The 25866-nt window shown below is 40.2% G+C and overlaps 1 protein-coding gene across 1 annotated transcript in view; it reads right to left on the reverse strand.

The window, feature by feature from the left end:
* Window positions 1-474: 474 nt before the first annotated feature.
* The window catches only part of NR2F6 (nuclear receptor subfamily 2 group F member 6), a 44697-nt gene continuing 19305 nt past the window's right edge, over window positions 475-25866 (reverse strand). The window contains exons 2-4 of the mRNA XM_089667504.1: window positions 17191-17285; window positions 3904-4431; window positions 475-3694 (exon numbers count right to left, since the gene is read on the reverse strand). Coding sequence (XP_089523630.1) covers window positions 3420-3694; window positions 3904-4431; window positions 17191-17285 — 898 coding nt within the window. The 3' untranslated portion in view covers window positions 475-3419. The remainder of the gene's footprint in view (window positions 3695-3903; window positions 4432-17190; window positions 17286-25866) is intronic.

Consider the following 25866-nt stretch of genomic DNA (forward strand, 5'->3'; position numbering starts at 1 on the left):
TTGCAAGGGTCCAATCACTTGAAGGTACCAGCCTATAACCCCAGGGTCTATGAATATTCAGCATTTGTCATGTAATGTTCAATTAGATCCTAGATTGTAAGCTCGAAAGAGCAGGGCCCTCGATGCCCTCATGTTTTGCATTGTATTGGTATTGTTCTGTCACATGTTCTGTCCCCCTTTGTAATGTACAGCGCTGAGCGAACTATTGGCGCTTTATAAATACTGTATAATAATAATAATAGCTTTGTCGACATTGTTTTCATTGTTTTTTTATGTATGTGAAGGAGAGGGTGCTACAAAATGATCAGTCTGGGTGTCAAATACAATAAGAATTTAGGAGTTTACATGCTTTTTCTCATTACGGTTTTGTCTAGTCCGCTCTATCTGCTGCATCTAAACCTGCAATAAATAAAAACTGTATATGATTCACCTCGGAAAAATGCAAACACCACAAAAAAAAAAAATCAGACACACTGTGCTGAATCTATTTTTATTTAGACATTCCTTCTTTGGCAATATTCCCTTACACCCAAATTTTGGCATTAGCAGAATGTTTATACATACAAAATTAAAAGTAGAAACACACACAAAGAATAACGGCTTTGCAAAAGCAAAATAACTTTTTGCCTGTCAATGCAAACTGTAGTTCATTAGTTCAAACAACAAAAATATAATTTGTCACCTTGCATTCAGGGTCTTTGGTGCCAAAGGGCCAAATCAAGTTGTTAAAGCAGAACTCTAGTCAAAAGTAAGAGAACAATGAATAGCCCCTTTAAAGATGAATTTTAAAAACCTTTTTCTGCTGCAATATCAACCTTCATTTCAGAAATCCCCCCACAGTATGTTTTTCTGTTATTAGACATCCTGAGTCTGAAGTGGAGCATCATTCAATTCATATCCTCTGAGCCCTGGTCATCCTGATTTCATCCCCCAGTCTGTGTATAGATCAGTGGTTGTCAACTTCTAAGCTAAAGGGGGCCTCAAATGAGGCCTATGACATCAGCACAGGGCCACACATAAAGTTCAATATATGTAATGCTTGAGAGGACTGTCAGAAACTGCAGACTTAATAGAGGAAATGAGGGTCAGAGACTTTGGACATGCTACATTTTTGGCTGGGGATATGCTGCAGAAGACAGTTTGAAACTGGGATCAGGTTACATGAGACTAGTAGAGATCAATGCTATTATCCTAATCAATGTTCCCACTACAGACTGCTGAAGGCAGACGACTGCAAATCATATACCAAAAGGCTGCATGAGGGGCCGCAGGCAGAGCACCAGGGGTCTGTACAGTGAAAGGAGAAGCAGCACAATGATGACATCTCTCTGTCCTCCAATCAGCAGTGTTTCTTGTCAGCACATGTGCTCCTTGTGCTACTTTCTCTCATATGCCAATCCTGCTGTACAAGGACTGCATGAGGCAGATACTGGGTCAAATTCAGGTACTTACACTGCTGCATTAAAAAAAAAAAAAAACTACATTTAACAATGTTTTAAGGATAAAACTGTACTAATTTGTGTCTTTTAGATCTGTCTAGAGCTCAGTTTTAAGAACTGAAACAAGTGACTGAATTTTCAGAATATACACATAATGGTTAAAAAGGGAAATATGAAATAAAGCACAATGGTCATTTAGGATAGGTTTATTCAGCATTTGCTGTTAACAGTACTTGGAGTATGAGTTTTATTTATCACAGTGGGGATGGTAGACTACCATTTCTATAACTTTTTTTTTTACCTATATATCCATAATAAATGAAACCATATAATTTTAAAACTTTAGGGGTCTGTGACCTGCTGTGGCAGTATGTACTTTATACAAGGACCAACAGTAAACTGAATGTGCTGAAAATAGAGATAACCGAATGCAAACATCAATGGGTACTTTTAGAGTACATTCAAATAAGTGCCTCTATTGCATTCACAGAATCATTTCACATGATATAAAAACTGCAAGTGAATTGCTGAAAGATAAGGGCTTGTCTTTATTCTGAACATTTCATGCTCTAACAGTAGCCCCTCATGATCAGGCCCCGTCTGGGCAAAAAACAGACACAGGAAATGTACAAATAAAAGTAGTCTACATACTAGTTTAGTTTTTTCCCCCAAAAAATCTTTTTGGCTAGTACTGGGGGTAAATTAAGTCACCTAAAACATGTGGCTTTCTATGCATGTCTGCTCTGGTTTCTCTTGATCCAGTGTGTATTAATTCATTAAAAAATGGAACAAGAAAATTGAAAGCCTTAAACCATAACCAATCAGGGAATACAGACAAAAGATTTACAAATGGTTCAAACACATTGTTATGTTAAGCCCATTTATATGGTGCATTTGAAAGTAATCTTCATTATGCAATAGTTCACTCACAGTCTAATATCTTAGCATTCTGTTTGAAATGAAACGGGTATTTTTCTCATTATAACAGTACTCTTTTTAAGCCAATCACTGAGCTGGCTATCGTGCCTAACTGTAGAACATAAGGCATTAGTAAATCCTGTTAATAGGTCACACTGTTCAAAAGGATAAAAGTAAAAATAAAGAAAATTGTTTTACACAATGTCATTAGAAGAAAAAAATGCAACTACAAGGGTCATCACTTCCCTGTAACTGAGAAATACCTTCACCAAATAAAATATTCACAGGAATAAAGCATTTTCTTCCATGACAGGTAGATAACCTATTTTCCTTAAAAATAAAATTGAAAAAGGAAACAAGAAAAGATTCACACATTTAAAATGTGAAGTTTACATTTGAATAGCCCAAACATTATATAAGCAACAGAGCAAAAAAAAAAAAATAATAATAATAATTAAAAAAGACGTTAATATGACTTAATGGGAAGAGTGGAGTGAAGAACATAATTTAGAATTTTTAAATGTTACTATTGTAATGTGATCCTGTGAAGTCCTACTTTCAAAAATACAAGGCATTAACCAAGTTTCCGCTACACAACAGAATCCAACAAGCTGCCATTTATATGGCAAACAGAGAAAATAAATCATCACAGCAGCTTTCTTCTAGGACATTAAAAAGTATATATTCTGGAGGTAGAGATCACAGTCTATGCTATATACCATAAACAAGTGGATCACATTGTATCTTCATTGGAACAGTTAGTGATATGAGCGTTCTAGAGCACCATGTGGAGCAGCTAGATACTCAATTAGTGCTTTCCTTATTGATATCAGTCTATGAATTAAAGAGGCTGGCTTCCTGAATAGACCAGAGAGTAACCAGTGATCCATGTTTTAATAACAATAAAATAGCCTCTGGAAACATGTACATTTTTTTTCACAATGAGTTCTGGAAGTGCCTTCGTCATCTACAGCAGAGAAAGGGGCACAATTAAAAGTACAGAGAACTGCCCCAATGTAGTGTAAAAGATGCTGCTAGAGATAGAATTAACTGCAGTAGCTGCTACTGACCGGCTGAGTATGGCCAATTGAAACTGCTTCCTGAAAGGAGCATGTCCCTGATAAGTGTCTCTATGGGTGTTTTTCCCACTAGCCTCATGAAAAATAGCTGGGAAATGAGGGATGCAGGCACAGCTCTGAGAGCAGGTAGACGCAATAGGAGACGGCCAAAACGTTGAGGTTGAGAGGGATACTGAGCTCGCACATATTCTGTGAGAGCCACTTGAGCTTTTTCTTGTAAACTCTCCACATGAGCTGGGTCAGTGAGGCCACAGGCATCTGGAAATAAAAAAATTAAAAAAAAATTGTTTACAGGTCTAAAACACATTCAACATGTTATAAAATTATCCAAGAAACTTAATAAGCTAAAATAAGCTGAAGATGCAGAATGAATAAAAAAAATGAAGAAAACTAAGGTAAAAAAAGGAAAACAAAAATGGCAGGAAGTTTGTAAGACAACTTCAAACCGGTCAGCATAACACTGTTACCTGATGTAAAGAGGGAAATTGCTTTCAGGCAGGCATACTCTGCTGAGTCCACTTGAAGTCGGTTAAGCTTCTCTACTTGGTCCTGGAAGACCCTTATCTGGTCCATAAAGGAGACCACCCTGTCTGCAGACATTGGAGAGGCATGGAAACCAGCAGCAGCCAACAGAGGGGCCATGTGTAGTGGAAGGGCTGACTGTGCTGCATTTAACACAAATAGTTCACTCCAGCTCAGCCGCAAGAGAGAGACCTGGTCTGCCATAGCAAGCTCTGGAAAATAAGGGATGTTCCTGGACCATTCCACAGTACTAAAAAGAAGCCTTGCAGCCAATTCACAGATGTTGTCAATGCCCATAACACTGCCCTGCTGAGCATACTGTGATCCATAACGTGATGTTGGGTAGGGTTCTGCCCGAAGGAGCTGAGAGATGAGTTCAGAAACAGGCTGTCCATTAAAATATTCTCCACCCCCTGGAGCGGTAGTAGGGCTTGCACTGGAATGAGCAGGAGGAATGCGTCCCCTCTGGACCGCTAAATGTATAGAATAAAAAATAGTGGATTAAAACAGGTGCATTAAAATAATTCATACACAAAACATGCACTTGTAAAGAAGACACAGTAATGCATTCATCAATTTGAGTTACTGGCATGAGGCACTATATTTTTTCCAAAATGTAGATAAAGTCCATGAATGAAAATTAAACACAAAGGGTTTTTTTTTTTTTTTTAATAATTCGCAAAGTAGCCTGCCCAGTGAAAATTTATGTACATTTATTCTATGTAAAAAGTGGAAAAAAAAACAAATGTTATTAAGCTGGACAAGTGTATCTAATTGATTTTGAAATGGAAAATACCACATTTGGCGACTAGATAGCATTAAGCAACATAAGAACTTCCTTTTTTAACCAATTGCCTACGGAGCACTTTTATCCCCTTCTGTCTCACTTTGAATGACGATTGCACGGTAATGCAACACTGTACTCATGAAATTTTTAGCATTTTTTTTGAGACAGATTGAGCTTTCTTTTTGTAGTATTTAATCACCTCTGGGTTTTTTATTTTTTTGCTAAACAAACCAAAAACAACTGAAAATTTTGAAAAAAAAAAAAAGTTTTTTTCTTAGTGTTTGTTATAAAATTTTGTAAACAAGTGATTTTTCTCCTTCACTGATGTGCGCCAATGAGGCTGCAGTGATGGGCACTAATAGGCTGCACTGATGGGCACTAATGAGGAGGTTAAAGGATAGGTTCACCTTTGGGAACATATTACATGTTTCACTTGTTTTTCAGGTGAACATGTAACGCGTGTCCGTTCCTGGAGCAGCTTAGTGTTCCGAGCCCTCTGTGTGACAGCAGTACGGGGAGAAGTTCCCTGTAGTAGTCACTTTTTGAAAAGAGCGCAGCTATGCAGGGCTCCACCCCCACGGCTGTGCCAGTCATTCACAGAGTACTTTGTAGATGTTGGCTTGTAGTTCTCAATGAACGACCATGGTACTGTTGAGCGCTGTGGTAGTTCACCGTTTCATCCTGTCAGTGTGAAACAGCCTGTACGATGTATGGGCAGACAGCTTACGGGTACCTACATGGCATCAGCGATCTGCTGATCACTGGCGCAATGCATTTTACAGGCCCTTTATTAAAAAAAAAAAAAAAAAATCTAATTTATTTATTCTCTCTCTATATCTATTTTTTTTTTTTCAAAATCCAGGCAATGAGTATATCTCCTCGGAGATCTCACAGCCTTCTAGGCTATAGTCTCACATCTGAGGTGGCTACTGGACCAGCCTCCCTGCGGTCATGATCTTGTGCATGGTCAATAGATGCCAGCTGTGAGTCAACAGCTCCTGAATGCACGGCAGCAGTGCAGAAGAGGAGAAGCCCTGTGAAGAATCAGTACCGTGGAAGACAGCAATGGACTACATAGACTGGTAAGCATGTGTTTTTTAAAAGTCAGCAGATACAGTTCCTCTTTAAAGAACCTATTCCCTTTAAATGTCTTCTGAAGTTCCACAGGACCCCCAAAAACCAGCATATTCTCATATATACATAATGACTTTTGGATGTAAAATCGAAATTTTGGATGGGCTTACTAGAGGTCATGCTTTACTGCTCTATAAGCATGATGGGTGAGCTTAGAACAGCTTGTCAACGGAAGGTAGGTATCCCCTAACTTCCCTAACCAGTATTCGTGCTACACAGAAAATGTTTAGCATCTGTAAGCCACAGAAATAGAATGAGACTGTGCATTCTTGCAAGCCTAATCACTACTACACGTAATTTAGGTAGCTTACATCATAGGGGACCATTTGTTTCATCTGTTTAGCAGTTGATCACTGCTCTTGTAGCAATTCATTGATAGATATTTAGTACCATCTCTATTTCAGTGTTTCCCAACCCTAGAGTGCCTCCTGAGCTATTTAGAGGTTCCTTGAGCAATGGTGTATTGATATCCACCATCAACCCAACGGGGTAAGGTGTCACTCCTTCATGGACTACCAATGACAGATGACACTGCAATTTAGAATAGTGAAAATTATTTTGTGTATTTTAAAATACACAATTGTCAAACACGCCCATAGGTACAATTCACTACTCAATGCATGATATAGTCATGGCAAAAAATATTGGCACCCCTGCATTTTTGTCAGATAATGCACCACTTCTCCCAGGAAATTGTTGCAATTACAAATGTTTAGGCACTCTCATATTTATTTCTTCTGTTTGTATTGGTATGACAAAAAAGTGGAGAAACAGAAAGCCAAATCTGACACATTCCACGCAACACTCCAAAAATGGACTGGACAAAATGATTGGCACCTTCTCAAAATTGTAAGACATAATTGCACTCCAAGTGTGTGATGCTCCTGTAATTTGTAATTAAACTCACCTGTATCAATTAACAGGTGCTGACAATATATAAATCACACCGGCAACCAGTTAAATTGGTGAAACATCGACTCAACCTTTCTATTCTGTGTCTCTGTGTGCCACATGGAGCATGGAGAAGAGAAAGAGCAGCAAAGAATTGTCTAAGGATTTGAGATCAAAAATTGTGGGAAAGCATGGACAATCTCAAATCCATCTACCGAGATTTTAATGTTCCTGCATCCACTGTGCGCAACATTGTTAAGAAGTTTACAGCCCATGGAACTGCAGCTAATCGCCCTGGACATGGACGAAAGAGAAAAATTGATAAAAGATTGCAAGGAAGGATTGTTCAAATGGTGGCTAAAGAATCTCGATCAACTTCCAAACAAATTCAAGCTGACCTTCAGGCACAGGGTACAACTGTCAGCTTGCACTATAATGTTGCCATCTGAATGAAAAGGAATGCTATGGTAGGAGATCCAGGAGGACCCCACTGCTGACACAAACATAAAAAAGCCAAATTGGAGTTTGCCAAAACTTACCTGAGGAAGCCAAAATCCTTTTGGAAGAATGCGCTGTGGACAGACGAAACAAAATTACAGCTTTTTGGTAAAGCCCATCATTTTACTGTTTTCAGAAAAAGAAATGAGGCTTTAAAGAAAAGAATACAATCCCTACAGTCAAACATGGTTGAGGTTCACTGATGTTTTGGGGTTGCTCTGCTAATTCAGACACTGGAAGTCTTGACCCGGTACACGGCATTATGAAATCTAAAGACTACCAAAGAATTCTGGGGTGAAATGAAGGGCCCAGCGTCAGAAAGTTGGGTCTCCATCAGAGGTCATGGGTCTTACAGCAGGACAATGACCCAAAGCCTACATCAAAAAGCACCCAGAAATCGTTTCAGTCAAAACACTGGAGAGTACTAAACTGGCCAGAAATAAGTCCAGATCTCAATCCCATAGAGCAGCTGTGGAGAGATCTCAAAACGGCAGTTGGGAAAAGGAACCCTTTCAATCACAGACCTGGAGCAGTTGGCGAAAGAAGAGCTGTCCAAAATTCCAGTAGAGAGGTGTAAGAAACTTATTGAGGGTTACAAGAAGTGACCGATTTCAGTTAAATTCTTTTCCAAGTGGTGTGCTACCAAATGAGAATGCATGAAGGTAAAAAAAATCCTTCAGCCTTTACAACCACTTCAATGCATTCCTTGCATTAAGATAAAAAATGTTTAGGCAGCAGAATTGTCCCCCACACCCCCTTATACCTACCCCAGTCTTCATTTGATCCAGTGTTGTGCCCAGCAGCAGTCTTCTCTCCTCTCTCCCTTTTGACACAGGCCTGACAGGCAGCAGAGAGCAGTCAAATTCAATGAAAAGGGAGCGGGGGTCGTGGCTGAGCTGTACTGTTTGTTTCAATAGAGGCACATGTGTGGCTTGGGATTGAGCCCACATAAGTGTACCATAGCAAGCAGGACACTGACAAAGAGGAGAAGCCCAGAGTGCCACACGGGGGACCTGAGAAGAGGAGGTTCAGGCCTGTTTTATGCAATTCCACTACACAGAACAGATAAGTATAAACCGGTTTGTCATTTAAACCCTTTCTTGCCGAGACCTCCCAGCCCTTTAAGAGCTTGTAGATGCTGAGAGGGGGAGGCGGGCATTTGGGCCATGTGACTGATTGGCTGTCACATTGGTCACATGATCAGAAAGCTACCAATGGCAAGTATGCATTGGGAACTTACTGATCATTGTTGGCTACCATGCTGGGAGTGTGCAGAGAGCATGCCCTCAGCATGGTAAGTGGTTTAAAGCACGCCGCATATATGTGGCCACCTGGTATAAAGGCCCACCCACCGAGAGGCCACATATAAGCATGCGGCCAGCGCCAAGTAGTTTAAAAAAAAAAAAAAAGACTTTACAATCGGTTTAATCTGTTACCTATTTAGCACTCTCCCCTCCCTCCTAGATTGTAAGCTCCAAGGAGCAGGGCCCTTGAACCCCTCGTGTATTTCATTGTACTATCTCATATATTGTCTCCCATTGTAATGTACAGCGCTGAGCAAACTGTTGGCACTAAATACTAATAATAATAATACTAATAGTAATAATATTTATATAAAAAGGAAAACATGTTTACAACTATCTTTTGTCAACATCTAGGGATAGTTTTAAAAAAGAATTACAAAGATGTATTTACATTTTTGCTCGCATCTACAAAGTAAAGGACATGTTTCCTCAGTTCCAGCTGCAGCCTTCAGTACCTCTAATCTATTATACACATCAGTGACCTTCTACCCCCTTTTCTCTGGGCGAGCAGTGTTGATGTCTTCTATTCCTTCTTCTCAGATATATACAGGATTAGCAATGAGCTTGCATTCAGCATGCATATAAGAGGATATCTCCATCCACAACACAGTGCTTGTGGGCAGCCTCAGAATAAAGTATTGTTGTTCTCATTATAAACATATGCAAACTGTACTGAATCTCAGATTCAGTCTATGCACAGTTTAGCGACACTGACCTTTCCCCTCCCTTCTGTACACACAGAAGCTATGCTGATGTGTCCCCCTCCTCTACACATATACAAGCTGACCCCTTTCTCCCTTTTCTTCTGTGCAGACAAAAGCAGAGCTGATCTATGGACCTTACATGCACAGTTAACCATCTCATCCTTTTCTCTGCACGGACGCTACCAATCGGCCTCACTTCTGTGCCCACTAGGCGCAGAGCATTCAATTCTTTCTTATAAAGCAAGAATATAAGCTGGATAAACATCTCCCCACCTCCGTAGATCAGATATATTTAGCCACTCTTTCTTTAAAATGGCCACACAAAAATGCTACTGCCAAGTAAAATGCTATGGTTATACAGTAGACATATCAGTGCTATCTGGGTTTAAAGCGTCCAATAGATAGCGGAATACATACCGTTTACGCCATTTGCTATACAAAATACATGCTGCTTGAATATTTTGTAACTGCTGTAGTGATGGGTTGCTACACAACATGCAAATATATTACTTCTTTCCCAGCTCTAGGCACAGTGACAAAATGTCAAATACAGTTGTCAAAAAGCAGTTGCGGTTTCCTTTTTTCAGAAGTGTCTCCTCCCTTTTATGTTATTTACTGTTGCTCAAGTATATGAGGACTGCACTTTCCTCCCCCTCAGTAGCTCTCTCCCCTATATTTTATGGTCATTGAGGTCAATGGTTCTCCCCCACCCCCCTGGCTCTGCATTTGGTTCACTCCATGTTTGCTGAGCCCTGGCTGGAATGTGCTGAACTGAGGAAGTGGCAGCAGAAAGAGGGAGGTGAGGGGGGAAGAAAGAGCTTTTATTTACTTTCTGATGCCTGAATGGGCGCTTAGGATTCACTGAAGCAAGGAAAGGGCACAGAGCTTTAAGCTCATCAAAAGTGGAATGAAGGGAAAGAGAGAAAAAGAGAGACAATAAGAAAAGGAAGAGAGAGAGAGAAGATAAGAAGCCCTAAACACAGCAAAGGTTCAGAGACTGAGGAAAAGACCAAGAAGAGAATGTAAAAAAGGAGATAAAAGATCTTGTGGTTACAGAAAAAAAGTTTCAAAGCTGCTTCCAAATATAAATACGACACAAAAGAAAGAAATACACAAGGCAGAAGTAGTGACAACAAATCTGTACTGCAACTTATTTAATATGAATTAAAATCATTCTATAGCAATCTGGGTTTACAAAATATCGCCAGCTGTCAATCAGCTAATTATCACAGAACGCTTTACCTATTATTATTACTACTTGCAGCTACTTATATAGCGCCGAGCATGTAAACAGAATTCTACATATATGGTATATTTAAAATAAGATATGCAGCGCTATTAAAGTTAGTAAGAACAGGCGGAAAATCAGAACATGAATAGCATAATAATTTATATGAAAAAACTCAGTCCATATTGCATGGTGAGATAAAGTGATAGGTGCAATTGTCCCAATAATCCTTGTTCAAAGATATTCGTGACTCTTGTGATCTCGTGATTGTACAAATAATGCACTAACCAGATAGCGCAAAAGATGCGCATGGAGCAATTAAGACCCGCTCCTGGTGCTCTGGACTTGTGATATTAGGAGGATGTCATCTGCAGGTTGGCCACCAGATGTCATCAATCCAGGTATAATGGTAAGTCATCCACCAGACAGATCATCAGCGGGGGAGGGGGTGATCACACATCATTCCCAAATAAACGTAACCTTCAAAAGCGGGCTCCCATGCAATAGATGAGACCCAGAGAAGCCTCTGATAGTGTAATATGTTTTTAATAAGCAAAACTTGCGGTACGTACAATTAGAGGATAAACTTACATCCAAAACAGAGTCTGGCCACCAGGGTGTCAGTCAGGATAGCCTTGTGGTATGGATACACAGGTCAGGTTTTGGATATAAGTTTATCCTCTAATTGTACGTACAGCAAGTTTTGCTTATTAAAAACATATTACACTATCAGAGGCTTCTCTGGGTCTCATCTATTGCATGGGAGCCCGCTTTTGAAGGTTACGTTTATTTGGGAATGATGTGTGATCACCCCCTCCCCCGCTGATGATCTGTCTGGTGGATGACTTACCATTATACCTGGATTGATGACATCTGGTGGCCAACCTGCAGATGACATCCTCCTAATATCACAAGTCCAGAGCACCAGGAGCGGGTCTTAATTGCTCCATGCGCATCTTTTGCGCTATCTGGTTAGTGCATTATTTGTACAATCACGAGATCACAAGAGTCACGAATATCTTTGAACAAGGATTATTGGGACAATTGCACCTATCACTTTATCTCACCATGCAATATGGACTGAGTTTTTTCATATAAGTTATTATGCTATTCATGTTCTGATTTTCCGCCTGTTCTTACTAACTTTAATAGCGCTGCATATCTTATTTTACATGTTCTCATCTGGGTCCCAAGGTTACCTTTATGCTAGCTGCTTTACTTCCACGTTCCCAGCGCTCTATTATCTACTTATACATATATGGTATATTGTACATTCACATTAGTCCCTGCCCTCAAGGAGGGATCTGAGGTCCCCAAGGCCTGGTTCACACTAGTCCAATTTTAAATGCAACTTGAGTAGCATAGAGCATGACAAGAGAAATCAAATTTTTTTCAATGGTGCCCATTCACATCAATGTGACTCCATGCGTTCCAATTTTGGAATAGTTTCTTGGGCTACTTTGGTGCCATTTACAGTGAAATTTAGCTCGATAGATTATGCAAAACGACATCCAAAATGCAACCAAACTAGCAGTATATATTGAGTAAAAATCACATCACAGAAGTGTGAACTGAGCCTAACTGCTGGTTCGCATACACTCATTGGCCACTTTGTTAGGTACACCTGTTCAATTGCTTGGTAACACAAATTACTAATCAGCCAATCACATGGCAGCAACTCAATGCATTTAGGCATCTAGACATTTTCTGAAATTCAAACCGAGCATCAGAATGGAGAAAGGGATTTAAATGACTTTGAACATGGCATGGTTGTTAGTGCCAGACGGGCTGGTATGAGTATTTAAAAAACTGCCGACTGGGATTTTCACGCACAACCATCTGTAGGGTTTACAGAGAATGGTCCAAAAAAAGAGAAAAAATCCAGTGAGTGGTGGTTGTGTGAATGAAAATACCTTGTTGATGTCAGAGGTCAAAGGAGAATGGGCAGACTGGCTAGAGATGACAGAAAGGCAACAGTAACTCAAAGAACCACTTGTTGCAACCAAGGTATGCAGGATACCATCGCTGATTGCATAACACGTCAAACCTTGAAGCAGATGGGCTACAGCAGCAGCAGACCACGCCAGGTGCCACTCCTGTCAGCTAAGAACAGGAAACAAAGGCTACAGTTAGTACAGGCTCACCAAAATTGGACAACAGAAGATTGGAAAAATGTTGCCTGGTCTGATGAGTCTCAATTTCAGCTGCGACATTCAGATAGTAGGGTCAGAATTTGGCATAAACAACATGAAAGCATGGATCCATCCTTGTATCAACGGTTCAGGCTGGCTGGTGGTGGTATAATGGTGTGGGAGATATTTTCTTGGCACACTTTAGGTCCCTTGGTACCAACTGAGCATTGTTTAAACGCCACGGCCTACCTGAATGTTGTTGCTGCCCATGTCATGGATGTGCAGCCCACAAATCTGCAACTGCATGATGTTATCTTGTCAATATGGACCAAAATCTCTGAGGAATGTTTCCAACACCTTGTTGAATCTATGCCACTATTAAGGCAGTTCTGAAGGCAAAGGGGGTCCAACCCAGTATTAGCAGGTGTACCTATTAAAGTGGCCGGTGAGTGTATATGCAGATTGGATGCAGTTTGAACTGCACAATGACACATTAAATATTTCATATGTCAATGTGCATGATATATGTAATAACATTGCTTCCTATGGTGCCTGTTCACATATGTCCAGCGACTAGCGGTGCGGATTCAGTGTGGTTTGAAAAAGAGTTCTGTACAATTTCTGAGCAGTGCCTTCAGGTTCAGATGTGGATTACAGACTATTGTGTGCACATGAAAATATCCTGACCTAATCCTATCCTGAACCTGATGTAAACTTGACATGAACCGCTTAACAACTACTTTGTCAATTAGCTGTGAAACCTGAGCTTCAATCCTAACTCACATTTATACTTACACATACCAGGGCCAGATTAGAAAGGAGCCAATTTAACCTACCAGCATGTCTTTGGAGTGTGGGAGTACCCAGAAGAAACCCATGCAGGCACAGGGAAAATATACAAACTAACGGCAGGTAATAAACTTGATGGTAATTTGTGCTCTCTCGCTCTCTGGGATGCAGCCAGCAAATGCACAATTGTTTTTTGAAATTTAAAAAGGAAGGTAGTACCATGGGACCGGCAACATTACCATTAGCCGCCCGGCCAATGGCTGTTTGGCAGCTTCAAAAGTGTTGCTGCATTCCGGGCGCACGCCATTTGGCGTGCTCCCGCACATGCGCAGTTTGCGCTAATGCAGAGTGGCGCAGCAGTGCAATCTGTCACCGGCCGTGTACCTCGGACACGGCCGATGACAGATCCGAGTACCGGCTCCCGTTGCTGGTACCATATGACCTGCTGTGACCAATCACAGCAGGTCACATGACAGTTGTATACAATGGATGGCTTCATTCATGCCATCCATTGTATACTAGTGCCTAGCTGTGAATGATCACAGCTAATCACATGCACATGTCATGTGATTAGCTGTGACCAAATCACAGCTAAGCACAAAAAAAAAAAAAAAACTGAATGAATCGATTTCATTCAGGTAAATGCTTGCTTATAGCAAAGTAATTCTTTGCTATAAGCAAATTGTGTAAAAAAAAAAAAAAATACTGATCACTTCCCCAAAGTAGTACAATGTTACTATGGTAACATTGTACTACTTTGGTCATAGTAAAATATGAAAAAAATCTTTAAAAAAATAAAAATAATGTAATAAAAAATTAAAAATAATAAAAAAATTAAAAAAAATTAAAAAAAAATATATATTTTTTTTTTCCATACTGTCACCAGTCAGTGTCTCTGATCACCGCCATGCCAGTTATTTGATGACGCTGTACTGCACTGGTGACAGTATGTAAAAAAAAAAATAGTGAAAATAATTTTTTAAATTTTTTCATTTTCCGAAAAATGACAAAAAAAATACAACTTCAAAAAACTCGCCATGCCTCTTATGAAGTACGTCGGACTGTCTACTCTGCAAAAAGGGGTCATTTGGGGGCTATCTGTACTGTTCTGACATTCTTGGACCTCAAGAAATTAGATTGGCTGTCAGTACTTCAGGATTGATCAATATTCAGATATATACCATAGTTTGTGAACTCTATAACTTTCCTACAAACTAAATAATACATCCTAATTTGGGTTATTTTCACCAAAGACATGTAGCAGAATACATCTCGGCCTAAATTTATGAAGAACAATTATTTATTTGTAAACTTTTATAACAGAAACAAAGAAAAATGTGTTTTTTTTTTCAAAATTTTTGGTCTTTTTTTGTTAATTTAGCAAAAAATAAAAACCCCAGCGGTGATTAAATACCACCAAAAGAAAGCTCTAGTTGTGTGAAGAAAATGATAAAATTTTAGTTTGGGTACAGTGTTGTATGACCGCGCAATTGTCATTCAAAGTGTGAGAGCGATGAAACCTGAAAAATGGCCTGGGCAGGAAGGTGTAAAATTGCCCGGTATTGAAATGGTTAATGCTAGGTGGATGTGCTAACCCGAGATCACTGCTGTATTTTGGGTCCATGCTCTGCTGCATAGTTAACACACAGGGTTCCTTTATTGGCATAGGCACCATTCACAGAGCACCTTGCATTTTTCTCAATGAACGTAAGGAATTCTCTGACTGCACTAGGTGGAGACTGTGACGTCAATGGCCCACATCTCCACTTGCACAGTAACATCCAATAAACTTGAATGTGCTGCACCCACATCATTGAAATAAGGTCCCATTCAAGTCTATAGCAAAGTGCTACATAGTCATGGGCAGTGTCAGACAGGATTTCTGCACCAAGGCTGTAAACACCATAATGGGCTGCTTCAGCAAGAAATAGGTAGGCACCGGAAAGGGGAAGGGGGTTGCCTGGAATAGGTTAAGGGGGCTAGAGAGTTTCTTTTTTTTCCCCCAAAAATCAACAGTCTTAACCTGTCCTGCATCATTTAAAAAAACCCTAACCCTGAATTTAACCATAATCTTTGACTATCTAACCACTGTACCCAAGTCTTACTTAAACCTTAAAGGGTAAATACAGCCATTGTTTAGAAAAAAAAAAAAAAGTTAAAAGCTATAAATACTGCAGCTGCTGACCGTAGACACTCACCAGCCCAGGGATGTGGCATGGTCTTCACCCAGGCAGGTTTATTACCAATCTTTGTCCCTGGGACAAAAAGCCAAACCCACACTGACTCAGGAACCTCTCGCTCTGCCTGTGTGTGCGGTGCTGGGAATGTCTGCATATAAGGCAGTTCTAAATGGGAACTGCAGACTCCAGATTTGAGCAAGCACAGGGGGAACGTACATACCTGGAGAAGGGAGGGGTGATGTACGAGGAAGATCAAAAGATAAAAATGCATGTAAATTTCTGTTTTAAGCAACTAATTTAACCAAAAAATTGACTTGATGTTTACTTTAACCCAATCCCTAAATGACCATACATACTTTTTCAGAAGCCTCAATGCAAAATTGCACTGATCCTTGGTTTGCCTTATGCTACCTATTAGCAAACTAGGAAAGTGCTAATAAAGACACTGGAAGCACAGTCTAAATTAAATGCCACACTTTTTAACAGTTTACCTATTCTATAAATATAATCTGCAATTATAGGACATTTGTAAACGCATATAAATGCAGGAAATAAGTTTTCAATAGTGCCATTCACACTGAGCATTTACCTGCGTTTAGAGAAAAAAAAGAATTCTGTGTATCAAGGGTCAGATTAGAAACTCTAAAGATGGCTAAACACATGTAAAAATGGCAAAACCCAGAAACATCTAATACAGGAAAAAAGTGATCTGAGAGGCATAAAATATGTTTATACTTCTCTTATATAATCTTCCGAGTTTAGAAAAGCTCAAAGAGAAAAGTGCCAGTAGGAATGAGGCCTTAGAAAGTTGCAAGCAATAGTCTACTCGGTCACAGGTTATCTTTAACCTCTCTAAAAGGCAACTATTCTCCATTGCACATACAAAGTAATCACATGTGATTCACAGCTCTGACCTTTATCCGCAAGGAGGTCATATGTCATGTGATAAAAATGCTGTTGCTGGTTGTCACCTGCCCTTTACTCACACTCCCTGCCCCTGGCTGTTTATCCATAGTCACAGCTTAACCCCTTCACTTAACCAGACAAAAAAAAAAAAAAAAAAAAAAAAAAAAAAGGGAGTCGTGTTTCAAGACAAAAAGCAAAAGTTTCCAAATCAAGGTAAGTTAAAACAGGTTATTTATGCTTTAAAAAAAAAAAAAAAAAAAAAAAAAAACAAGAAAAGAAAGCTTTCATAACAACTATGATTCCTTCTACAAATACTCAGGCTGAGAAAAAAAAAACACATGCACACCGTTGAAGCAGAGGGGAGTACATTTGAAAAGGGTGGTTAAAGGAAACATTTCCTGTTACCGATAGCAACCAGCCTCCAAGCATCATTTCTGCAGCCTGAGCCTGAAAATGGTTTACTATGTAGCTAGAAATAAATCAACGTTTAATATCTAAACCTTTAAATGTCGTAAAGAAAACAAAGGAGGGTTTGGGGTCTTTATCTACAAGAAAAAATGGCAGCTGAAGTACTTCTGATTGCTATGGGTAGGGCATTTAATTTTTTTTAATAATGAAGACCCAATGTGGATCAAACTTTTCACTGAATTTTCATATCTTATAGAAAGGTGTACTGTACCTTCCTTCCTCATGCCCACACGGAAACACTTCTTCAGTCGGCAGTACTGACATTGGTTTCGGTGATGCTGGTCAATCTGACAGTCCCGATTTGACCTGTGTGTGGAGACAAATGCAAGAATGAAAACAGGGAACCTATTCAAATCACTAACAAAACACAGGCTTGCATATCTAAGGTGCAGATCCTTCACAGCTGTCAAGTGATAAATAAATTACTTTGTTACTTATAAAAATTTCATAAACAGTCACTAGCACAAAATGTCCCAATTTTACACTAGAGCACTCATTTCTTGCACAAAAATGGATGTATAGGAACCATCAATCAAGATTTGGTGTGAAAATGTAAAAAAAAAAAAAAAAAAAAAAAAAAATCTGTACAGCCACAAACAACCCTTTTTCCTGGTAACCGTAGATTCATAATTTTTCCACAATAACTAACATGTCATACTTACCTGCTCTGGGCAATGGTTTTGCACAGTGCAGCCCCGATTCTCCTCTTCTCAGGTTCCACGCTGGCACTCCTTGCTCCTCCTGCCTTCCAAGTGCCCCCCATAGAAAACTGCTCGGTATGGGGGCTTGGCTCTAACCCCCCACCCCACGAGTGCAGCACACCTGCTCTACAACCTTAAAGTGGAACTTTATGTAAAAATAAAACAAAAATGGGTGAACAGGTGATGTCAGTGGCCAAAGCTCCAGTACACTGCATCATTTGATTGAAGGAGAGTACAGTTCCACTTTAAAACGGGACTAAAACACATCAATTTAATGGTTTTCCCAAAAATTTCCATTTAAAGAATGCAGTGAATGCTAACTTTCGCAATTGCCTGTGCGCTCAACAGAAATGTCAAGCCATCAAATATCATCATAACTGATCACATGTGCAGCACCATGGCAAATGCAGTTCATAAGACTACGACGGCAGCTTCCTTCACTGTAAAGGATAGGAGGGTTAAGTGCCACTTTGAGGACTTTGGATAAATGCTGATCTCTGCAAGGGCACTTAGAATACAATGGTGTTTCTAGTTCCCTTACACACACTGCAATACATATGCATATAAATTAAATGCACTGGTCATTAAAAATGCATGCAAATGCCCGTTACTGTACATTAATTCCCAGTACATTTGTATGTGTAGTATGGTGTGAAAGGACCTTTACTGTGGGATTGTGCCAGCAGCTGGACATCCTTTCCTCAAAATGCATCTTCACTGGGTCCCCTTGATACTTTGCATGCATGCAGCTGCCCAACTCATTAATTTGGTTACAGCATGACTGAAAATTTGATAGGGGCCTTCATGAACATAGCTCCCCATAACAATGAATGGGGCAGAGGGTCTACAGTATGTGGAGGACATAGATAAAGTTAATTTAAAATACTAGATATCCTTTTAGGGCTACCCTGTGTTGACAAAGCTACTGTGTGATTTCGAGGCAGAATGAACGTTGCTACGCTAATAAAGAAAGTGGGGATAAAAACATCCATAGCTCTACTTAAACAACTTGCCTACCGGGCACTTATACCCCCTTCTTTACCAGGCCAATTTTCAGCTTTCAGCGCTGTCGCACTTTCACAATTGCGCGGTCATGCAAGATTGTACCCATATGACATTTTTATCATTTTTTTTCTCACAAATAGAGCTTTCTTTTGGTGGTATTTAATCGCCGCTGGGCACTTTACTTTTTGCGCTATAAACAAAAAAAAGTGAAAAAAATGTGAAAAAAAAAAAAGTTTGTTTCTATTATAAAGTTTTTCAAACAAGTCATTTTTCTCCTTCACTGATGTGCGTTGATGAGGCAGCACTGATAGGCAGCACTAATGAGGTGGCACGGATAGGCGGCACCAATGAGGTGTCACGGATAGGTGGCACTGACTGGCATCACTGCTGGGCACTGACTGGCAGCACTGCCGGGCTGCACTGATGGGCACAGGTGGGTGGCACTGCTGGGTGGCACAGGTGGGTGCACTGCTGGGCACAGGAGGGCGTACTGCTGGGCAGAACTGGTGGGCGGCACTGCTGGGCACCGATCAGAGCACTGATCATCAGTGGCCCGATGATCGGTGCCGATCCCTGCTCTGACAACTGCTGGTTCTCAGCAGTACTTTCCTCACGATCTGACAGCGTGAGGAAAGTGCAGCCGAGAACTGGCAATTGCATTTCCCGGTGATCAGAGTGTCATTGGACACGGCTGATCACATGGTAAAAGGCTGCTGTTATTGGCCTTTTACCACATCAAGTGATCAGCTGTGTCCATAGGACACAGCAATCATGGAGATCGCTGGGGGCGCGCAGGATAGCGCGTTCTGGGAGGACGTCATATGACGCCCTCCCAGAACTGGCCGGCCGCAGTGTAGCCGTCATTCGGCTATCTGCGGTTGGCAAGTAGTTAATTATTGTTCTACCAAAAACAGGTCAAGCACTTTCCTTGGTTATTTTGAGTCACTGTGCAGCATTCTGTAAGAACCAGGCAGGAAGGGGGCAAGGCTCAGCTTAACTAGAACTAGTTGAACTTTTAATTTGTGCCCTGCCTACACTATGGCAGAAAGAGGGCTGCTGTAGTGGAGATGTAGGAGGGCTGAGTGGCCAAAATAGGTTCCAATCTTTTATATTTTTCCATACATACATAACATTAGTAGGCAAGAGACAAAGAAGGGGTTGCATTTTTTCTAAAACTATATTTTATGCAATCAGTTTAACTGTTGATTTGCTTCAACTCACCATACAAGCTCTGATAACATGTTAATGCTGGTGTTTTACCTATATAGAAACATGCCAAGATTTTTAATCTGCGTCTTAAAGTGGTTCTAAAGTCTAAGTTTTTTTTTTTTTACTTTAATGCATTCCCTGCACACTTAGCCGAGTCCTGTCAGCGATCCAACACTGCCCTGGCTGAAGGTCTCCATTCTCCTCCTGGTCTCACAGGAGATAAAGGCAGTAGCAGGAGCCATAGGCTGTGAGGAGTGGTGGACGTGCTCAAGCTATGCTGTGTGCGTATGGGAGCACACGCAGGTAAGTAGGAGTGGAAAGCCCCTGCAAGGGACTTTAGTAGAGGAGGTAAGGGACCGCTCTGTGCAATACCACTTAACAGGTATGCATAGCATCTTTTTTATTTTATGAAGAAAAAAAAAACAGGCTTTACAACCACTTTTAGGACCACAGTAAGATAAGCAAGCATATTTTATATTGCTGGCATATGGCTCCTTCCACATTAAAAAAATTAAAGGATAAGTTTACTTTTGGGAAAATGTTGCATGTTCCCAATGCTGCAGGCGCTGTCCGCCCCTCCCTGTGACAGAAGTATGATGAGAAGTTCCCCGTACTAGCTGTCACTTTTTAAAAACAGCATGGCCATGCAGGGCTTCACCCACACAGGCGTGTTACTCATTCACAGTGTTCTGTGAATGAATGAACTACAAGTCCTGACATCCTTTGTAGTAGCAGCTCATTGATTCTTCCTGTCAGTATATCTGCTTGCTCATAAATCCCGTACGGACAAGCAGATATACTGACAGGTCTGCAGGAGACCAGCATGGCACTAGCAATCTGCAGAGGGCAATAAGCCTAAATAGGGCAATAGGGCAGTGAGAGGAGAATGAAAACTCCTCCTATTAGCTTTAACCAGTGCTTTGCTGGACACTGATAGAAGTCACAAGACTGCTCTAACTTCTGTGTACTGTGGGAGACCAGATATGGGGAATGCAGGGTCCTGGGTTTGGTGACACTAACTATTTGATTAAAGTGGTGATACCCTTTCAGGTTTTTTTTTTTACCCTATCTCAGGTAAGGAACAAAAAGGGTTTGAAGGTTGCCCTTTGCAGAGACATTGACACTTTGCCCTGCTTTAGCATAGTGAATGTCTCTTCAATGACACAAATTTGTCGAATACTTACACTAAGTTTTTCCTTGTGTTTTGTATATTGTTATAATGGAGCATTTAAAAAATTATTTGCCCTCGTCCCTAATCCCAGGGAAACATACACTTTAATTTCTGCATGCCTTTTGTACAGACACATTTATATATAGTTCATGGTCCCTGGTCATATGCCAGTTACCCTACCAGTAGAGTTTTGGGAGAAAACAAGAGTACACTCAACCCCTGACTCTCTGTCTGGACAGTGCTGATTGTCCCTGTGCTGATCACATGCACCCTCCCAAGAAAAAGAAAAAAACTCTAGCAATACACATCAAACTGAGCATGTGCAGAGTGTCCCCGAGGCTCTGTTCTATCAGGAGATAGAATGTGGAACGTGGAAGAAGGGGAGGATCAGAGAAGACAGGATCAAACATCCTTTTAACCCAATGTAGAGGATTAACCCCTTAAGTTCCACAGTGAGTAGCAAACATGCTTTACTGCATATACAGACTAATTTTACTGTTATGTGTTTAGAAACACTTTCAATTCAGATGCACTGCTGCATTTTTGGCTATGTAAGGGAAACTAAAGCACACAAGACAAACAGGGGTTAATTTACAAAAACTGGAGACTGGTAAATCTGGTTCCACCTACAGCTTGTTCAATTAAGCTTTGACAATGAAAAAAAAAAAAAAAAATGGGAAACAGATTGGTTTTGCCCCTGGTTTTCACCAGATTTTGCACTCTCCAGTGTTAGTAAATCAATCCCACAGTCTTGGACAGGTGGATTTTAAACTAGGACCTTGCGCTGTAAGGACTGGACGCTTTTGAAGCTACTTCCAGGGGTGTCAGGTGTTTTTTTTTCTCCTGCCTCTAAACTTCCCTTCATGTTATCCTATGTGTCCAAGCAACTGCTTTTAGCAGTGTTTTGTAGCAGGAGAGTTTAGTGGCAGGAAAAAAAAAAAAAAAAAAACCCACTGTCAGGGCGCCCTGGAGCAGCAGCATTTTAGTGAAAAAAAAAAAACCAATACAAAAGCTTGACGCGCTTTAATGCATGTAAGCAAGCCCAAACGCTAGGCACGTTTAATGCTTGAGCATTAACAGCTTCAGCTCCGCCCCATCACAGAAATACTGCTACAGGGTGGCAGCTGTGCTCAAAATCATGTATATATATGTGATTTTGCATTTGCGGGTAGGGGCGCCTGGAGTAAAAACAGTTCTCCTCCCTGTCAGCTCCTGCACACTGCTTTGTATGGCTGTGCACAGCACAGCCATGCAAAGCCAAGTGCTTACAGTGAAGCACAAACACAGAACATGATGTAACGCAGCACAGTGTTAACCCTTTGACTGCCCCACATGTTAACCCCCTCATGCCCACTGCAATTAGTACAGTGTCAGTGCTTTTTATTAGCCCCTTGTGTCAGAATGCCTGATGCAGTACCGCTATAAGTAGCTGATCGCCGCCATAACTAGTAAAAAAAAAAAAAAAAAAAAAAGCACATAAACCTCACATAAACCAATTAATTTACATGTATTGGGATTTTTTTTTTTTTTTTAGCAAAGACATGTAGGAGAATACATTTTGGCCTAAATTTGAGAAAAATTTGATTTTTTTTTTAATTTTTAACTGGACATGTTTAATAGCACAAAGTCAAAAATATTGTTTTTTTTCTCAAAATCTTCAGTCTGGTTTTTTTTTTTTTTTAAATAGCGCAAAAACTGCACAGGCGATCAACTGCCACTGAAAGAAAGCTCTATTCGTGAGGAATAAAAGGCTACCAGCACTCCTAGCTGCTCTTGTGATTTGGGTATATTTTTAATCCTTTTTTTCCCCCTTTCCTCACCTATATTTGCAAAGCTGTTGAGCAGAATGAGTCACAAACAATGATGTCAGTATTACTGCCGCTACCTTATCGTTGGTAATTAGTGTCACAATAAACTTTACTACTACTGCTGTACAAATTTCTGAGCACCAAATGGATATGTATTAGTCATGTAGGCAATGAACCATTGTATTGTCTGTATATTTTTGAATGATTAGCCTGCATTCCTCCAGAAGCTGTATGGTGTATATTATCTTAACACTCAAATTAGCAGAGCGTCCTATAAACACAAAGAAAAGCAATATTGAAATAAATATATAGCTTATCATAGTTGAACTCCCATTCAGAAAACATAAGTTGCTTAACAGGAAAACTCATCCAATAGCTCAAATAGTGAGGTACTGATCCAGAACAAATATGCAGATCATACATTCTGATATCCAAAAAAAAAAAAAAAAATTCTGATATCACTCATTGGCTCAGCAGCTCAATGTACCAAGACCCCTTCACACCTCAGTGTTGTGGTTCACTGTGCTAATGCATGAAAATCTAGTTCCAGGTCCACTTTTTCTTGCAAAACACTGCAGGTTCATCAGCCCCTGCTGTATTTGTGAGTTAAAGTGGAACTTCACTCTTTCAAAACACGGACTATTTTAATCCTTATGCTGCTAGCATTAGTAAACAGATAGGAAAGTTTATCATATTTACTTGTTTTAACCTTTTTTGCATTCCTACAGTTACTTCCTGGTTTCCATGCCTAGGCAAATGATGTCATACATCCCAGGAGTCTTCAGGAGGGGAGGGAGGGTTCTCAACTTATCCAATGCCTGAGCCAAGGACAGATGGATTCCAGGAAGTAACTGCTACATGAATCATCTACCCTTACTCAAGATGGCCACTGCCAGAAATTTTTCAAAATGATTGTTCAGAAAAAATAAAGCATGGAGATATGGATGGAGCAGTTTGTTTTGAATATTAAAAATGAAATATATAGCATTTTTGATTTGTGATACCCAGATGCAGTTAAGTTCCACTTTAAGGTTCCATTCTGAATGAATAACACTGAACCACACCACACAGACGTGTGAAGTCAGTCTTATAATTCAGGCAACTGGTTTTGCATACATTTGGGAAGAGCAATGTCACATTCCTATTATTTCACCTCACTTCCTGTCCTGGTGAAAACTTGTGACACAGGGGTGTGGAAATTTTTAAAAAAAACTACTCGTCCAGGGACTAATATCGGTGAACCAAAACCATATTTAAATCTGAGGTGATTTTAGGAATGACTGGGGCTTTTAAAATCAAAAGGGGCTTTATGGCAACTTAAACATGTAATAATTTTAACATTTTAACTCCTCCACCCCTGCCTGTCTCTAGCCCCGCCCCCAGGGACTAGCAGGGAGGGGAGAGACCTTGCAGTGTAATGAGCACCGATTGGATGATTTTCAGGAAAGGGGAGTGTCTGGCTTATCCTTTATCCCTTTCGCTGCCAGAGCCATTTTTAAGTTTATTTTAAAACGTTTAACCACTTGACCTCCAGAGGATTTACCCCTCTTAATGACCAGGCCTCTTTTTGCTACTCGGCGCTGCACTAATTCAACTGATAATTGCGCGGTCATGCAATGCTGCACCCAAACGAAATTTACATCCTTTTTTTCACACAAATAGAGCTTTCTTTCGGTGGTATTTGATCACCTGTGCGCTTTTTATTTTTCACGCTATAAACAAAAAAAGGCCAAAAATTTTGAAGAAAAACAATATTTTTTACTTTCAGCTATAAAAAATATATAGTAAACTCAAAGTTGGTTATAAATTTAGGCCAAAATGTATTCTGCTACATGTTTTTGGTAAAAAAAATCCAAATAAGTGTATATTGGTTGCTTTGTGTGAAAGTTATAGCGTCTACAAACTATGGTATAGATACTGTAATTTATGCCTTTTTTTGCTATACAGCGCAGTGCTAGTTTAACGGACAATTGCACGGTCATGCAATACAGTACATAAATGAAATATTTTTGGACTTTTTGCTATAAAACATGTCCAGTAAAAAAAAAAAACATTTAAAAATCAAATTTAGTCATAAATTTCTGCCAAAATGTATTCTGCGACATGTCTTTGCTACAAAAAAAAAAAAACCAATTCGTGTAAATTAATTGGTTTACGTGAAAGTTATAGCGTTTACAAATGGCGGGAAAGATACTGGGATTTTTAGTTTTTTTTTTATACTAATAATGGCGGCGATCAGTGACTTATGGCGGGACTGTGGTGGACATTCTGACATTGGGTGGGTACTGACTTGGGGTCACTGACATCAATACAGTGATCAGTGCAAAAAAACAAAAAACAAAAACACGGACACTGTACTAATGGCACTGGGGAGGAAGGGGTTAAGTTTATTTTTCAGGGAAAGGGTTAACTGTGTGTGGGGAGTGTTTTACTAGGGGGCGGGGGTGTGTACTGCATGGGGGACAGCTGATCGGGAGAGAGAAACTCTTCTGTCCCGATCAGCTTGTCCTGGAGCTGTCAGGGAACTGACAGAAAGCACAGCTACTGCAGCTGTGCTCTCTGTCAGCGATTGCTGCCGATCGCCGGGACATAGCCGGTAACGGCCAGCTGTGACCCGGCGACTGACATCCGCAGCTGTGATCGGCGGGACAGGTAGGGCGACGGCGTTTACAAAACACACGTTTTAAAACGTGCTTTTGCCCAGCCGTGCCGCCCTGCCGCTGTATTTATACAGTGGCTGGGCAGCATGTGGTTAAAAAAACTCATGTTAGGCCTGAAGATTACACAAAACCCCTAAACATTTTCTGAAAGCAGACACCCTAGAGAATAAAATAGTGCTAGAACCAATTTCTTATGTCGCATGATATTACCGCAAAATTTCAGTAAAAAAAGTAAAAAAGTTAATTTTAGGGCACAAAAATACACAATAAGTGACCCTATTTTTTTGTAAAATATAAAAGATGAGGTTGCACCGTGTAAATAGATAACCAACA

This window comes from Staurois parvus, unplaced genomic scaffold (genome assembly GCF_062004578.1).
Source record: "Staurois parvus isolate SC_StPar_1 unplaced genomic scaffold, SC_StPar_1.0 ptg000053l, whole genome shotgun sequence".
NCBI classification, from domain to species: domain Eukaryota; kingdom Metazoa; phylum Chordata; class Amphibia; order Anura; family Ranidae; genus Staurois; species Staurois parvus.